Source organism: Phodopus roborovskii, unplaced genomic scaffold (assembly GCF_943737965.1).
Source record: "Phodopus roborovskii unplaced genomic scaffold, PHOROB, whole genome shotgun sequence".
Lineage (NCBI taxonomy): Eukaryota > Metazoa > Chordata > Mammalia > Rodentia > Cricetidae > Phodopus > Phodopus roborovskii.
This window is the reverse complement of record NW_026126619.1, coordinates 4658613-4677750: the sequence shown is the minus strand read 5'-3', so window position 1 is coordinate 4677750 and position 19138 is coordinate 4658613. Positions and strand designations below refer to the sequence as shown.

Genomic DNA, 19138 nt, shown 5'->3' with positions numbered 1-19138 from the left:
TGTGTTTCATTCCTAGGGAGATCTCAGTGTGTGATATAAAATCAAGTCCAGGAAGCCACACCCCAGATCAAAACCATCCATTCACCAGCCCTTCCTTGAGCTTCCCAAGGATCATACTAGGTAACTTATTTTCTTGCCAAAAATTTCATAAATTTTGCTCATTTTCTGAATCCCCGAAAAAAAAAAAAAAACATTTACATGCAAATCAGTACTTGGGAATAGTAGTTGGTTGGACTTCTCAGTTATGGTATGTTTTGTGTATTTTTAACATGCTTTGACACAAGCTGTGAAAAAGGGTAAAACATCTCTCTCCCTTTTTCTTCAGCTCTCTTTCCTTCTATCCTTTCTCTCCCTTCGTTTGTGGCAGGGTCCCCTGTAGTCGAGACTGCCCTAGAAGTCACTATGTGACTGAGGGTGACCTTGAATTTCTGCTTCATCTGCCTTCACCTCTGTCCTAGTTAACATTAACTCGTGACTTGACAACCTAGACCTGAAAGAGTCTCAATTAATACTTGTTTTTTAAATCAGGTTTGTCTGTGGCTTTGTCTATGAGGGGTTGCCTTAGTGTAATGGGCTCTGCATACTGTGAGTGGTGCTATTTTCTGGTCAGGAAGTCCTGGGTTGCATAAGAAAACTAGTCAACCATGGACAAGGGAGAGAACAAATGAGTAAGCCAGCATTCCTCCATGGTTTCTGCTCCAGGTTCCTGCCTTGCATTCCTTCTCCGACATCCCTCTGTGAGGGGCTGTGACCTGGAAAAGTAAGTCACATAAAATCCTTCCTCCTCTAGCTGCTGGTCATTAGAATTAGAATAGCCTCTCAAGTGTTGTGTCAGGATTCCTACCTTAGTTGCCATCATTTTTGGGGAACCAAATATTCACATGTCTGAGACCACGGTGATCAAACCACTACATACATGCACACAAAATAAGTAAGTAAATAGATAAACAAATAAAAAGAAAGATGTAATAAAAATGTTATCTTTAAAATACTAAAAAAAATCATGTTAGGTTACTTTCAAATTTATGTGAGTGCATAACACTTTTGTTAAGAAGTGCACACACTTTTTATTATGTAATTGTTAAATCATCCATAGGAGTGGAGTTTTGAAAAAAAAAAAATGGAGTCCAGTGACTCATTGCAGACCCCATTCTTTTGGTGTTGATTGTGTCTGTATCAGTTGTGTCTTCTCAGATTTTGATTCATCATCTCTCCCTCTACCTGTATTGTTTGGAATCCACAGTGAAAATAAGGCATAACACAAACGCGACTCGTGGAAGTTCCGGTTAAGAATTTCAGGCAGGAGAAACAGTAGGACTGAAATGGTGAGGACGATGGGCACTTCTCATCTAAAAACTTGTATTTCATTTCCAGTGTGAAAACTATTTTTTTTTTAAAGAAACATGCACTTAATTCTAATCTTTTTGTCACAATCTCCTGTTATCTTTTGTGATAACTCCCTAGTCAACCAGGGAGTCTACACTGAATTTTAAAATGATTTTAATGCTCAAATAGAACATAGATTATATGATGTAAGGATATCCCATGAAGTAACAAATTCATGCTAATTCTTATAATTACATATAAAAATGAAGAAACTAAATGCCATTGAAGATATACTCTCTTAATGTCTGTGTATAAAGGTCATTTAGGAGTCACTGTCTCCTAACAATTTGGTTATTTAAAAATGCCACTGTAGGCTGTTGATTTTCAAGAGCATTTTGGAACATTTAAGAAAGCAAATTATGTGAACTTCTACTTTTCAGTATCAGAACTGGAAATACCCATGAATAAGGGGAAAAACCCGAGAAGGAACCATAGTAAAGGCTGTACTAAGCCTGCAAGGTGCTTTTCTCTGCACTGGAGCCTGCCATGAGGACACGGGGAGAACTTTCTAGTGGATCTTGCCTGGCCATGGCTTTGTTTCTATCACATATCTTGGTGGTGGAGAATATCAGGTATAGTTTTCATTCTTGAACCTGGCCAGCTTGTGTGTTTATCTATATTTGGTCCTGGCAGGAAATTTCTGTATGATGCTCACAAATTACGAAAACCTTTTTCCTTGAGTGGATTTTAAAAGCATAAAGATGTAGACAGAAAACATCAATGGCAAATTAATGAGTATAAGTTTCAACATCCTAGAGTTTTGTCTTATCGATGTCTCTTCTACATCCTTCACCCCCGTGTGTGTGTGTGTGTGTGTGTGTGTGTGTGTGTGTGTGTGTGTGTGTGTGTGTATGTGTGTGTGTGTGTGTGTTTGTGTGTGTGTGTGTGTGTGTGTTTGTGCTTGCACGCACTGAACCTACAGTCATCCATCCAAGAGTTCATGAATAGTTTAACAAAGAAAGGGCAGAGCTATTGAGTAATCCAGGCTCATTAATTGTGTACTGGCCAGGAGGATCTGGCTTTGAATCATTAATGCGGGCAACATTTCTCTCTGGAGCCATCAATGTGATTCTAGCGCATGAAAAAATGTAATAATGATGGATTTTCTTTTCTTTTTTCTTTTCCTTCTTTTTGGAACTTCAAAGACACAGGTATTTCATATGCACTCTTAAAAAAGAATGGGTTAAGTAAAAGGCTGTAAATGTTTTGAAGATGTCATTGTTTCCTTATTGACGAGGAAGAGCTGGCTTAGGTAGAACTACTGATTTACAGTTTGATAACACAGGGCATTTTGTACGTTTTCATCTTATTTTTATGTTACTTAGTAAACAGTTATATGATACTTGTTTTTGAAATTTTGAACAGTACAGTTATGTAGAAAAGTGTTAACTATTCAAATGATAATAGATTTATTACTTTAGTTTGCTTTTCAGAAATAATGTGACATTTACTCTTGGCATTCTAGGTTAATGTCTCCACTGATATTTATGGCACTGGGTATGATATCACACTCTCTTCAATTTCTGCTACAACATATAGCTCACCTGTGAGTAGAACAGCGACAACAAATGTGACAAGTAAGTTCATGCTTTACACTCCTTTTAAAAGTTGTTTACTCATTTTAACTCTGTTGCATAAAAATACTTACATGGGCAGCATTTGCGTTGTATGTATGAAATTGGTATAGAGTTCTTGGCGTCAAATGAAAAGTTAAGAAAATGTTTAGAACGAGCCTTCCCTGGGCTCTTTTGTTTCCTTCACTTTCAAAGAAAAAAGGTAATTATGTTTAATTATGTTTGCCTGTGAAGTAGATCAGAGTGACTGTTAATGGTGACATGCGCATTATTCCAGTCAAGGCTGTTGTTTTTCTTTCGTTAGTTCTTGCAGGTAAGCCTTGTATTAACAGATTCTTTCAGAAAATGACTTGGCATCAAAGTATATTTGGCATGTAGTGTTTAGCTGCATTCCATTTCTTACATTCTTACAAAAGAATGTTTGTGGTGTTACCTCAATTTATTTCTTAGTCTTTTTTTTTTTTTTTTTTTTTTTTTTTTTTTTTTTTAATAGTGAAGTTCTAGGGAGAAGAAATTTATACCATTTTCTGGGAATTTCAAAATGTTGACATTTATAGATTTTTTTTTTTTTACTTGTTGGTGGAAATAGAATAATTGCTCGATTATTTAATCATATGATTTTTAAAAAATAGAACCAGGGCCTCCGGTCTTCCTAGCTGGGGAGAGAGTTGGATCTGCTGGGATTCTTCTTTCGTGGAATACCCCACCTAACCCAAACGGAAGGATCCTATCTTATGTTGTTAAGTACAAGGAAGTATGCCCGTGGATGCAGACAGCATACACCAGAGCGAGAGCAAAGCCAGACAGTTTGGAGGTTCTTCTCACGAACCTTAACCCCGGAACAACATACGAGATTAAGGTAAATGCTTAGTATTAAGTGGTAAATCCACGAGAGAAGTGCCGAGAGTCTTTGTCCACCTTGTAAGTCTGTGAGTCAAATGTACTGAGTCACTGAGAGTGACAGGCTATCAACACCCAACTGCTAACGTCAGACCTGGTGAAATAATTACAATCTTTCTCCGTCTCTAAGCTGTAGCTTATTATCTTCTATGGAAAGCAAATTAAGTTTAAATTCAACACTTTTCAGTACTTCAGGTTACAGAGTGACAACATTACATGCCTCTTATTTATTATTTTAATTTTTTTTTTTTTTTTGCTGTAAGGATGGAACTCAGAGTCTAATGTATGTTGGGCAAGTGCGCAACCATCAATCCACATCCCCAGACTAAAATACAGTTCTTTTATTTATCAGAACTTAAATTTAGCATTGACGTTTTCTTCTAACCCTGTGGAACTTGAATGTTCATTACTAAACTTTGTGATAATGGGTTGAGAACAACTGAAGATACAGTTTTACTAAAACTAATATTCCATTTCTATTTCACTCGATAAATATTTATTGAACTCTTACTTGCTTTTGTATTTCTAAAATTGTGCGGCACTTTACAGTGTTAACAACTTATGATTTAATGTTTTATTTGAATACTAAATAAAGATGAACTTATACCGAGTAATACTGTATTAGATTAAATGGAAATCTTTGTAATTAGGGCTAGCTATGACGTTTGCAGATGAGTAGGTAAAGAACAGAGACACCCTATTGGCACCTTAATGTCCATGTCTTGTTTTCTTTAAAAACATTATTTGTGTTGTATGGGGTGTTCCAGGGGATGTGCCTGTTTGGTACAAGTGGCCATGTGGTGAGGTCAAGGGACAGTTTGTGGGAGTTGATTCTTTCCTTCTACCTCCTGGGTTTCAGAGCTCTAACTCAGGTTGTCAGGCTTGGTGACAAAAGTTCTTCCCTTCTGAGCTGTCTCACCTGCCAAGCCTTGAAGCTAAGTTGAGTATAGAGAAGAATGTGTAAGGGCTGTGTGTGGCCTTACTATCTGTGGTGCCTTCCTTGATGATAGGGCATGGGAGGGGAGCTTTTGTAAGAAAGGTTTTTGACATCTGAAAATTGCAAACTATATTTCCTAGAAACATGTACATATTTAGGTTAACTAGTATCATAACATACACGCCCAGGTGTAGTCAATAAATAGTAAATTTAATGGGACGTGAGAAATTATCGGTGAGAGCAAGTTGGTTTGCCCAGGCTACTTCTGCTTAGATCTGTTTTTATAGCTTTGCATTTTATTTCTGTGAATTGTGTCATTTCAGCCTTACTAAGAAGCCTGTAGTCTATGTTTCATCTCACACTTCATAAATCACTGCTGTGACATTCCCTCTCTTCAAATAAATGTCAGCCATGATGAATTCCAAGGGGAATTTGGCATGGTACATTTGATATCTTCAGTATAGGTAACACCTAAAGGGAAAGCCCGTGAAGCAGTCTATGTATATTATTTTAGTTAGTCTTGAAAAAAAAAAAAAAAACCCGTGACACAGGTAAATTATTATTCCCAGTTAGACATGAGAAAAGCATGTGTTTAGAAGAGTTAAGTAAATTACCGGAAGTAGAAGAACTACACCAAGGTCCTTGGGTCCCACTCGGCATTTTGTGATGGCTTAGGAGTCTCACTGCCTTTTCCAGTGTCCTCTCTGCCTATTCGGCTATCACACTAAATCATGCGAGCGACAAATCGCTTGTGTACCTGTTAAATTTTGATTTTTGTACTCTGTGTACTCAAGCCAACTTATTTTTCGTCGATTCTGTTTCCCGAGTACTCATTTGCCCAATTGTAGAGTGCGAGTCTTAATGTCTGATGCCGTTTGCCTAGTCCGTTTTATGAGTACTGCACATGTGGTGGGTAAAGGCTGAGCTTTGGGGAAAAAAAATTCAGTTGAGTTTTTTTCTTTATGAACATGGCCAAGTCTTTTGACTTCTCTCTCACCTAGTTTTTTCATCTGAAGGGTGTTGGCCGGACTTAGCTCCTAGTTTGATTACATGCCCCCTCCCTCCCCACCACCCACCCATGTTGCTTTCTAGTTTGGGAATGATGTAAGAACCACAGGGAAGTCCTTTTCCAGCTTACCTTGTGGGTAAGTGAGCGCTGCACCATTTCAGATTCTGTGTATTTAGGAAGCAAAGAATTTGAACATCAAACCCTTGATCTGTTTCAGGTTGCTGCCGAAAACAGCGTGGGCATTGGAGTGTTTAGTGACCCATTTCTTTTCCAAACTGCAGAAAGCGGTAATTTCCCTAAGTTATTAATTCTAAATTGATCATGAGTGCTTATCATTGAAAAACTGCAACGTAATGGAAATAAGATGCAAAATGTGTAAAATTGTTGAAGGTGCCCTTTCAATTCCTTTCAGTTATTTTGGGAGTAGTAAAAGCATTCTGAAAAACAAAATTCTTTCTAATCCCAACAGCTATTTAGTATAACGTTGGTGGCTGAATGTTTGAAAGCACAAGAAAAATAGAATAAAAAATTATTTATTATTTTGTCAGGCAAGCAGCTCTATTCTGATTTAATGTATTTATTTTACGAAAAGTTTTTCCTTGCAGCCTAGGCTAGCCTTGAAGTCATTATGCCATCCAGATTGGCCTCACATTTAGGATCTCCCTCATTAACTGTCTTGCCTTCTGGGATTACAAGTAGGTACCATCCTGGGCAGCTTATAAAACACCTCTATGAATATTTTGGTACACTGGTGGCTCATCTCTTTTCTTCTTGAGCATATGTAGTCCCGTGACTATATCGTGTTGTAAATTGGCTTTGGCAAGTAGGCCTCTGTATCTCTTTTCCTATTAGCACCAGTAATAGGCATTTGGTGACCTTAGACATGAAAATACAGACTTTAGTTATTACTTTATGCATTTCCTTTCTTCCTGTGGCTGGGAGGAATCTCAACATTATCTTTAGTTTCTCCCTCCAAGTAATGTCTAAATCTACCAGCAACTCCTAGCTCTTTAATAAAACGTATCCAGAGTCTTCACCCACACTGCAAAACCTTGCTGCCCAACCCATCTTTACTTCCTCATAAGATGACCAAAATAAGCTTCTAATCCAATTGGAATCAAATAAATACATTGAAAAATAGACAATGCCAATAGTATTGCCAATTAACAAATATTTGCCATGGATATTATATTTGAATGTGACAAGATAAGCGAATATGCAAATTAATATGCCAGGTATATTACAAGGCCATGCAATGACTTCTGTGATTTTTGAAATTATGAATCTTATATATGTTAAATAATTCTTCCAATTGCTTAGTATAATTTAGCATGGGTCCTGGTATAAAAAGAAAATAAAACAGTCATTATAGAAAAAAACATGTAGTACATTCATCAATCAAGTTGCTGGATTAAGAGCAATTAAGTTCTATGGAATTTATGGGATGTGTAATTATGAAGAGAAGAGAAATCTGTTTTCTTATGACAACAGTTGTCCTAAGAGACATACATACAAATTAATCTGTGACACGGAGCTGAATGAATATTATTCTGTTTACCAACATTAAAGCCCAGGATTCAACTCCCAAGGGAGCTTTGTTACTTTTTTTTTCCTTTCATGAAAATGTAAAATTTATTTCTGATTTAAATATCAAAGGAAGAACTTTCACTTCAATGTCTAAATAGGAGTGTAGAAAAAAATGGAAGTCTTTGTGTATACAGGAGAAGAGTCTTGATTTGTGGGACTTTGGGTCCTTTACAATAAATCTATAGTTGGATCAAGATGTACGAATTCTCTCTACACATAATCTACAAATATCAGATGCTGGTCCATACAATGAAGAAATAGAGTATTTAGATAGAAAAGACATTCCAACCATGGAGAGGAAAGAACAGGAAACCTCAAAATGGATACACAGCAGAAATATTTCACAGAAGCAGAATAATGTTAAAACAGGAAACATGAACATTCTTCTTCAGGGGAGGTTGTATTCCAGATTTGGCAGATTGTTACTTGATTAACGTTTGTCAATGAACTGTTTTGGAAATAAAATTTAGATCTTAATGCAGTTACCTCACGGATTCCACTTCTCTGCATTTGATCATTTCTTTTAGGGCTCAACTGGAAGTGTTTCAGCTTTGTGTGTGATCTGTTATTGGTATATAAATATTTAAAAGATATTCATAAAATATATAATTACAATGAGATTTTAATAATTAATATTCACAAAAACATTACAGTTGCACAGTATCATGCATTTAACAATTTCTGTTCCTTTGTCTTAATGTATTTTTTTATACCTCCAATACATTAAATATTAAATGCTTAGCAAACATCTTAAATTTCAACTCAATTTCATCAATTCTCCTTAAGAAAACTTCCCATCTATTATTTATTTATTATATATTACTGTTATTTATTTATTATATATTACTGTTATTTATCTGTTATCTGCCTACCAGGCTATCTATTTATTTATCTATTTGTGATCATTCTCTATAGCTGTGGTAATTTTGTCATTAAAATGATTTGGCTTAGAATTTCTTCATTCTTATTGTCCAACTTGTATTGCAACTTCTTGTATGGTTTCTTTTACAAATCAGATTTTGGCATTGTTTTGATACAATGAAACCTAGACTCTAGCCATTTGGCATCTTAATAGCAGTCACTATTATTATTAGATGTAGTCTTTCCTCAAGCATTCTTGTTTTATTTTATAACCCGAAAGACCTTGATTATTTATTTGCATCCTTAAACTAATGTACACAGTTTCTTTTCACTCTAATGTCATATAGTTGTCACTGAAACTAAACATACAGATTTTCATTATAGATAATTAAAATAAAAAATTTATATCTACTCACTTGATGTTAGACACTAGAGATTTATAAACTTTTCAGATGTGAATTTTGTGTCTTTTGGCTATGAGTTTGAATTTATTACTTTTCCTCAACTTCTACAGTACCCACCTAATTCCAAAATATTTAAGGAAGCAAAATTTTAGCCCATACTTGTTTGTATATTTGCAAAAAACTATTGATTGATAGTTTGAAAGTAATATTTGAAATGCTTCATTGAATTAATGGATGTAATTTTGTAGTATGCAGATATGGTTCAAGTCCACTTTATAAAAAATTTTAAAGTGAACATATATTTAGGTAGGAAGATGATTTTATTCAAGATATTCCATGTTTAATTTCATATTATGTGGAAATGTAATAACTCTAAAGAATGTAAACAGCATTTTAAGTTTTACACGAGCTTCCTCTCTCCTCCAACCCCTGTTTACCCCCAGCTCCGGGTAAAGTGGTCAATCTCACAGTAGAGGCCCTCAACTATTCCGCAGTAAACTTGATTTGGTATTTACCCCGGCAACCAAATGGCAAAATCACCAGCTTCAAGATCAGCGTCAAACATGCCAGAAGTGGCATAGTAGTGAAGGATGTCTCCATCAAAGTAGAGGATATTTTGACTGGGAAATTGCCTGAATGTAATGTGAGTGTGGTACAACACATTTCCTCACATCAAAAGTTTTGTTAAGCTTACATCTTTAAGTTTTCATATTTTGCAAAATTAGGGCGTGAATTAAAGATTGGGAGATAACCTCTCTAAGGCAGATCTCGAAAGACTTTGTTAGTGGGGCAGCTTTTGGTTCAGCAGAGGAGGAAGGTCAGATGGAGAGAGGGTATATGTTGTGGGCTGGGTGTTCCAGTTAGGGTGTGTATGGGGGGGTACTTTTAAATCCCTGAGGTGTGAAAATGTAGTTCCTACTGGAGCAGAGGCCATAAGTCCATGCATCATAGGAGAAGGTACCTGTAGGGGAATATATCATCAATGTCAAGTAAACTGGTGGGCTGTTTGATGGCTTATCTTTGTGCCTTTTTTCATAGATGTGAAACCTATGGAAATACTATGGTAATTGTGTTATTACTGGTGGAGAAACAGCCAAGCAAAGTTGTTTTGTTTTAAAGAGTTTAGAATCTGTTGTTTCAAATTCCGATCTATTTTGAATACACACACACACATGCATCTGTATGTTTACCCTAATGTCTGGGAATGTAACTTTTTTATTGTTGATTTCCTTTATTTGAGTAATTATGATTTAAGAAATGGTAGGGATAGTGAAGAACACAGATTGAAATTTTCTTAGGTCTTTTGCTCTGTTGATTTTGCATGCATTTTCAAAATTCTTATTGATGATTTAGCTGTTGCTTTACCTTCATTTTATGCCACTTTAAATTCTACCCAAGAGTTCAAGATTAAAGTACGATGGAGGTAATAGATATATTCTGTGCTAATATTATAGACATTAGTGACTATAATTAAAATTTAGCATTCCCCCCTGAAATTCAGTATGTTACATTTCTCACACACATGAGAAATAACATTTATAGTGTAAAGAAAAAGGTAAATGGCTTGAGGTTCCTATGTTTACCTAGAGATGCCATGTGATGATTCCTACTGCAATTTCCTTTACTCCTCAGGAGAACAGCGAATCTTTTCTGTGGAGTACCACCAGCCCCTCTCCAACCCTCAGCAGAGTTACACCTCCTCTCCGCACTACACATGCATCCAGCACATTGGCACGGAATATCATCAGCTCTGTGTGGAAAGAGCCGGTCAGTTTTGTGGTGACTCACCTGAGACCATATACGACATATCTCTTTGAAGTTTCAGCTGTTACAACTGAAGCAGGGTATATTGACAGTACCATTGTTAGGACACCAGAATCAGGTATGATTTAATTTGATTAGAAAGGAAAATAATGATTTGATATTATTGATAGAATAATCTTTCATTCTGCCTGTAGACTCTTTTTGTTAACCTGACTTTCGTTGGGTACTTTTTCTCCCATATTAGATAAAAGGCATCCACTGGGAATATCTTCAATGATAAACTAACGATTTAAAAGAAAAAGAAGTTTGAAAGGGAATTCTTTAGACACTATGAATGATATTTATCATCAATGACCTCTGTAATTCTTCCTAATTGTCTTTGCTCTTCCAACGCATCTTAGTTATCTGTATCTTCCCACTGGCATTGGTATTACCAGATGTGCAGGATATTACCTGAAATAGTGGAGCTAATATTGATCAACATTTCAGTATCAGATCATAACAGTGGCTAAATAATATAATGGCTCACAGCTCTATGCACAGCATTCTTCTTGAAAAATGGAGTCAGTCATAGGACCTTCTGTGTGTTGGGGCCTTAGGGTAAATGAGTACAATTAGACATCATTAACATTCTTCATTTTTGAGAGGTCATATTCCTAGGTATGATTCATTTATACTTGTATTTATGTAGATACCAATACAATATCATATTAGTGTAGGTATTAGGAACCTGATATTTTAGAACACATATTAACACAAAATAGATGTCTGATATGCATATTGTAATATAGCATCAGACATCAGATAGGATTCATAATTTTTGAGGATACTGGGTTATTAATAAGGCAATTTTATCTTTTTGTTCAGAGGTATACATGTCAGGTCGTATTATTTTCCTTCCTATGCTAGTTTGAACCTATTATTGTCTCTATTTAAATAATTATATTTGAATAATAATGTCTTCTCTTGGATCCCATATACAATATAAAATAATTCATAGAAATTATATAATATTAAATTTATTGGACACAAATTTTGAGTAAATACTCAGAGTTGTTCCTTAGAACAAATATAAATACGAATGTGAAAAAATAAAAGTCATTGTATGTAAGTTTGAGGATATTTTTTCTCAACTTTTCTATCTGTATGTTCACAAGAAAGAGTTTCTCAAGCCAAATATCCACTGGGATTGGGAGTATTTATATATGTGTATGTGATGAGTATGTATATTATATATATTACATATGGCTATGTATGACTAATATGCATATGGGTACATTGGGATGATATAACATTGGCAAGGATTGTATTACATGATTTTAAGAATGAAGTACATTGCATCATCATATACAGTACTAAGTACATTTAGAAAACAGTAAAAAGAAGTTAATCTAACCATTTCATGTGTCTTGCTCAAATTCTACAACTCTAGACTGTTCTGTTTTTCCTTCAAGTTTCACATACTTTGCTTTTAGTGTGATTTTTACATTGTAATATTTTCATATTTTACTATTTGTTTTTAACAATGAGTCTCTATCATTCATACACACACACACACACACACACACACACACACACACACACACACACATATATATTTGTCTTCTCTATATTAATTTCAGTGCCCGAAGGACCACCACGAAACTGTGTAACAGGCAACGTCACAGGAAAGGCATTTTCAATTTCATGGGACCCACCAGCTATTGTAACGGGGAAGTTTAGCTACAGAGTTGAGTTATATGGACCATCAGGTAAGACAGTCCATTTTGCCTTTACATTTTAAAATAAAACCTATAAAATACATGGGTAATTTATAACTGTTAAAAGACACAAATTCTTGAAAAGACCTGAAATTGAGGTGAATGAATAATAGAAAAATACTGGGGAGATCAAGTCCTGTAAATCTTCTGTTTAAAACCACAAATGCAAAACAGGATGCTAAAGCACTGTCCCTGCTTCATGTGGGGAAGAAAGAACTAGAGACAGAGCCCCAGGAGCATGCTAGAGATGAGACATACCTCCCATCATTTGAGCCAGAAAACCTTGACTTACATGCAAAAGAACATTGCATCCAGACTATGACAAGTCAGGGTTCTATGTAGGACAGGGCATCTACTTCTAACCATCATGCTCTCTGGATGTACTATGAAGGATCCCTGTACTCTGTGCGATGCTATTGTGACCCTAAATCTGACATGAAATGTTTACTCAAAGTGATATTGGTGGCTTTAGATGGTAACAAATTCTCCATCTTATGAACAAGCAGGATTTGAGTACCCTCTTACCAGAGGGAGTAAATTAGGTCATCAGTTTCTCACTGAATCAGAGATCCCGTTGCTCCTGTGAACATTTAATTCAATGATCAAATAACACAAGCTCTCACATTGTTGTTTTTTTTGAAAGCACTAAAAAAACAAAACAAAACAAACCTAAAAACACAAAACAAACAAACAAAAAAAAAAAAAAACCCTTAAAGTTGCAAAGCAAATCCTTCCTTGTGAAATGTCTACACATTGCATGACTAGACTTATTTCTAAATAACTTTTCCTTCTAAAAATCTAAAATACAAGAAGTTCCTAAAAGTAAAAGATAGCTCATCTCTTATACCTGGCTCCAGTGTAAACACACACACACACACACACACATACACACACACACACACACACACACACACACACACACACACAGCATATAAGTACTCACCCATACATATCTTCACATCTTTTCTGTCTGGTATCTTTTTCAACACTAGGATGACATATATGTTCTTTTAATTGGAAGTTTGAATATTGAAAAGTTCAAAGGAGCGGGGAGTAGGCATGAGAGTAAGCAGAGTTGACAAATTTATTTTTATTAGGAATAAATATTTTTGGGTTGCTACAAATAAGAAACAAAAGGAAAAATGACATAGGAGAGGTAAGAATTGTTGAAAATGTGCTTCTGATGGTAGAGGTAAGATTTTTTTCCTTAAATACAGGGAATGGATTAAAAGATGAATATAGTTTGTCTATAGAAGTGATTTTTAATCTTCCTAATGCTGTGGCCTTTTAATAAGCTCCTCATATTGTGGTGACTATAAAATTATTTTCTTTGCATAATTTTCCTCCTGTTATGAATCATAGTGTAAATACTTTTGGAGATAAAAATATTTTGGAGGTTTGCCAAAGGCGTCATAACCCACAGGTTGAGAACCACTGGCCTATGGTAAGGCAGACTGTTTCGGGGGAAAGAGGTTGCTGGTGGGATCGTGCAGGCACACATTGTCTTATTAAGCATTTCAATGTAAAGGGAGCAAGATCACTACCTGAGACTGAAGAGGGGACAGAAGGTTTCATGCTTAAGCATGAAATAGCCACCTTTTTAGGACTCATTTGGAATGTGGTCAAGGTCCAAGTCATGGAAGTTGGAATGGGTTCATGCATTGAAGTTTTATGTGAGGCAATTAGTTTTGACAATGACATTGAGTGGAGTGGGCATCAGCGATGAGGGTCCAAACAAAGTAAAAGTATAGTCAGTAATGAGATCCTCAATTTGGAGGTTCTAGTGAAATTAATGTTTCCTAATTAATTTAATTAGTAGCTGGAGTTCAGGGAAAATAACATGGCAGGAGATGGTTGCGTGAAAATGAAATAATACATCTTTTGTAGCTATTGGTAATGACATTTATGATCAGAAAATTAGTTAAGAAGATGTTATGATTTAATGCTAATCTCTCAGGATAATAAAATCACCACACATTAAAATGGTAGTGTTGAGTTGCACATCCTGTACAGAATGAAAGTAGATGGCCCGAGGCTAATGAGTATCACGTTGACATGGGCTTGAAAACTGTGGACTTTATATAAGGAGGCAGGGCAACGGTGCTCTCTGACCCTCCTGTGTTGTCCTCCAAGCTCTGAGAACTTGAATTATATACACTCATCATCACTACCACCACCACCACCACCATCATCATCATGATCATCATCATCATATACTGGAGATCTAATCCATAACTTTGTGTGTGCTAGGCTAACAATATGCCAAATGAATTATATTTTTAATCTCTGTTTTCCATTTAAGTAAAATAGAAACTCAACCGAACTCTTGTAAGAAAAGTTGTTTTAAGCACTAGAAGGTCTTACATTGTTCCTGCTCTTCAAATTTGCAGTAAACTAAACAAAATATTCAAAATTACTCACTCAAAATAATAAAAATTTAGTTTAATAGTTTTGTTATTGTCCTTGCTTCTAAACATTATATTAAATGATTGGATAGTTATAAAAAGAATCCATTGGTCTGGTCTGCTTTTTGCAGGGCGGATGTTGGATAATAGCACAAAAGACCTCAGATTTGCATTTACGCACCTGACACCGTTTACAATGTATGATGTCTATGTTGCTGCAGAAACCAGCGCTGGGGTTGGACCCAAGTCAAATCTTTCAGTATTTACTCCTCCAGATGGTAAGAACTGTCTCTTATATGGAGTTAACATGACAGTTTCTTAAATGCTTGTGAATGAATTTTTATTGAAAATATAACTTTAGAAGGAATTTGGTTTATGTCTGCTTAAATCCCCATGATAATTTTTCTTCTGAAATTACTACCTACTTCATTAGCATGCTTCATACAGAAAAGAACACAATAGCAAGGGGTACTACAGAAGAGTACATGCACTGAAGATGACAGAGACTCACAATGGCTTTTAGCAAAACACCAAAGTGTCATAAATTAATCACACACATTGAATATTGCTTAACTCCAGTACTAGGCAGACATGGAATGTTTTCTTTCTCACAAAAGTCACTTCTGGAGGTATCACTATGTCCCTCCCACCCAGAACAAGGCGTTTTGATAATCAAAGAGTTTTCTGAACTAGTAAGGATTCCTGATGGGAACAAATTAAAAAGTTTTCAGTGTTCACAGAAATTACGAAAATAATGTATCTCAGAAATTACAATATGTGTGATTATTAAGAGCCAATGTTTTGGGTGAAATATATCGTTAAAGTATTATTTTAATATTATAAAGTATTAGTTATATACTAACATAAAGGACCATTTTCATGATTCATCCTATCATTGCTCAATGGCTTCATTTGTGTTTTGATACAATTGTTGGCAGGTTTCAGAATAAACTAATACTTCAAAGAATATCCAGAGTTTATTTTGTGGTGGTAGCTAACATACAATATTTGGCAGGTTAAATAAATATATGCACACACCGCCCTACACAATTTAATTGGACATGCATTCACTATGTTATCACTCATGGATTAGGCCATTAGAGGGCAGCAACTGTCAGGAAATTCTACCCATCTCTCCCTTCAAAGAAAAAGTTAAACCTTGATCCTATTTGGTTATTGAATAAGTGTAAAAAAAACATTATATTTATAGACATATGATGAAAGTCTGTGTATCTATATATATATGTGTGTGTGTTTTATCTACACACATATATATATAGTTTGAATATGAAAATGAAAATGGTAACCTCTGCTAATGAGGCAAAAGATTTCATTTGTTGATGTTGAAGAGCCTTTGCTTTGTGTGATTTTCCTAAAGTTTTCACTAATTCAATCCAAATAGTGCTCTTGGCCATTTCCTAGAAAGTTAAGAGGATTTTGGGTGGTTATAAAGCACAACAGAGGGTTTTCTCTAACAAATATTTGACCTATTGCTTTTTTTTTTTTATTTTTTAAACATCTATTTAGTGTGTGTGTGTGGGTGTCTTGTTGTGTGTTGTGTGTGTGGTGTTGAGTGTGGTGTGTGTGTGTCTATGTGTGTGTGTGTCGTGTTGTGTGTGGTGTGTGTCTGTGTGTGTGTGTCGTGGGTGGTGTGTGTCTGTGTGTCTGTGTGTGTGTCTGTGTGTGTCTATGTGTGTTGTGTGTGTTGTGTTGTATGGTGTGTGTATGTGTGTGTGTGTCTGTGTGTGTTGTGTTGTGTGTGTTGTGTTGTGTGTGTTGTGTGTGTGTGTGTCTCTGTGACAAGGGGCATGTGTGGAGACGTGTGGAGAAAGAGCACAACACTCAGGTATGTGCACTTTTTTTTGACCTTTTGTGTCCAGGGCCAACCTTGGGTTATCCTGCTTACCTGTGAGTGCTCAGTGGTAGAGCACGTATTTAGCATATGTTAGGAACTTAGGATGGATCTACAGCATGGAAATAATTAAAGCAAAACACATTTTAAAAATCAACAAGACTGTCATTTTTAAATTATCCTTCTTGATCTCCAGCATTTGACCAAGATAAGGAATTAGATAACATGTTGCCAGAGACAATGCTATGTTGCTTGAATTGGATGTCACTTAAATTTTATTTTCCTTTATTTGTACATATTTCATTTACAAAGTACATAGAATCCTAAGGACCCTCATCCCAAATTATCATTTGGGCTATATTTCATATCTAATTATCTTGAATGGATGACTCTTTTGTTGAATAGGGAAGACAATTTGTCCTGAATTTCATTCTCCCATCTTCAACAGCTGCCTGTATCTTAGAGACTGCATCTTGGTGACTATTAGGGGGGAATCCAATGACTACAGGGTCCCTATAGAGGCGGGGAAGGCATGGATCTTACTGCTCAAGTCCACATTCCTCTATGGGGCTCCATGACGATTCACCTCCACGAAGGGCTTCTGTGAGCCTTAGCAACCGCAAAGATGTTTTAGCTTCTGGCACAAGTTAATCCCGCTCCCAATAATGGAATTGTTCCATAGGAGAATCCTGAAACCACATGAGACAACCCTATAGGTCACAACACTAGCTACAGTCAAGAAAATTGGAATCTGAATTTTATTCATCATTTATTGTCATTACAAGCTTCTTTGTATTTTAATTGGCATTATTTATTCACTGCCTCATGTCTTAAAGTGCTTAACAATAATTAGAAGTAGCATACCTCTCCTAAATTATTACCTTTTTTAAATGACCATGTTCAAATATTCATAGAAAACTGCTGAGTTGACTTCTTATAGGAAATGGTGTGTTGCTATCACATGCCAGTGTGGCTGATTTCATTAACACCAAGACTCTTAAGATCCATAGTCACTTGGTTATCAGAAAAAAAATAAATGCTATTTCTGTAGTAGTTCTCCAGGATCTTTCCCTAAGGTTTTAGTACATGCATCACTTATTACTTCACTGACCACATATCTACTTAGGCATGAAGAGAGATGACAGAGGGGGGAATGGTAATTTAACAATGCCCCAGATGTTCCAGATGTCACATAATTGTTGGAAAACCACTGAGAGCTTTGTCACTTCAGGGTTCTCATGAATCTCCGTGGATTTCAATCAGTGCTCCCTCATGCTCTTTGAAAAAGAGTTGGATTAAAAGATGGAGAAAGGCTTCATGTATTTTCTTTGCTTCATCATTATTGCCCAATTTCACTTCTTCTAAGAGCTCTTCGTCTAAAAACTTAAAAGTTATCCAGAATTTACTTGTGTTAAATTTGTTTCTGTTCTCTTTCTGATTTCTCATAAAACTTCCAAATGTGTTGTTTTGAGAGTGACTCAGTCTCTGTGGCTAACACCTTCAGAATTGATTTCTGCACTGTGGATAATTGCCCTGTGTGCTGGGCTTTCTTTAATTTTGTATCGATATTAGAGGGATCAACCTAATCCACACTTCTCTGGTTTCTCGTAAGAGTATGTGGGATACCAGATAAGTGTCTTTCTAAAAAGAAAACAGTGCCTGTCTCCTCCACTTCCTTTATGCACTAAGCTTTTTGTAGTCAGTAAAAAAAAAAAATGTAGCCCCTCAATCTTTACTTAAATTACAATAGTAGACATCAGTGTCATGATGCAGATTTCAAGTTTTGTTGATGAATATATGTTAAAAATGCTATTACTTATACATTTGGCTCACGTAGTAACAGTTACAGTACATGTGTATTTTTCTTTGTTATTGATGTGTTCCTACAATGCTTCCACAAAGAAGGAAGGACAATTCACTTATTTTTCAAGTAGAAGACTTTTTTTTTGCCTGGTTAAATAAAAGGTTTAGTTATGAGTTGTATGTTAATTTAAATTAACAGAAAAATGCCTGGTCTCTTCTGCGATTTATGTTACACAATGCTGTTTAAGGTCTTTGCTACATAGCATCTCCGGAAAAAAAAAAAAAAAAAAAAAAAAAGGTGTAAAGAAAGGGAAAAAGAGGTTTGCTGTGTCCTTCACTCTGTTAGTTTACAGTTACTTGAAAAGTTTTTCCATCCTTGGATAAATACATGGGGGCAAACACAATGATAGCAACATAAGAGCTAGAAACAATAATCACAATAAAATTTTCTTTTATATAATTTAATAATAACAATAAAACTTTTCCTGGTAAAAACAATCATTTTACTTAAGTAAAACAGGTGAACCGTTGCAGGGGGCTTTATGCCTCTTTCGTCCATGTGATTCCAGGTGCATGAAATAAAGATCATAATCGTGCTCAGTGATGACTGAGTGTCTCACCGGTTGCGGGACCCTACTCCAGAACTCTTCACATAACATCTTTCTTAAACCAAACTGTATGCTCACCTCAGATCAGAACACCAGTGGGGAGAGGAGTCTGAAGAGTTATCCTTCATTACCAACTGAAAATTGTAGCTAGTTACATTGAGCTAATCCCTACTTCCCACTAAAGCCTTTGCCCGTGTAGAAATTAGAATCTGAACCACCAAAAGGACTTTTCAGTCATAAGTATTCAGTAATTTGAGATATTGGTATTGTTACATTGCCTAGGTGGTT

General features: G+C 35.7%; 1 protein-coding gene across 1 annotated transcript in view; it reads left to right on the top strand.

Moving 5' to 3' along the window:
- The first annotated feature begins 3221 nt into the window (after positions 1–3221).
- Ptprq (protein tyrosine phosphatase receptor type Q) overlaps positions 3222–19138 on the top strand; it is a 168320-nt gene continuing 152403 nt past the window's right edge. The window contains exons 1-7 of the mRNA XM_051206414.1: positions 3222–3273; positions 3593–3819; positions 6024–6093; positions 9102–9301; positions 10291–10540; positions 12045–12173; positions 14719–14865. Coding sequence (XP_051062371.1) covers positions 3222–3273; positions 3593–3819; positions 6024–6093; positions 9102–9301; positions 10291–10540; positions 12045–12173; positions 14719–14865 — 1075 coding nt within the window. The remainder of the gene's footprint in view (positions 3274–3592; positions 3820–6023; positions 6094–9101; positions 9302–10290; positions 10541–12044; positions 12174–14718; positions 14866–19138) is intronic.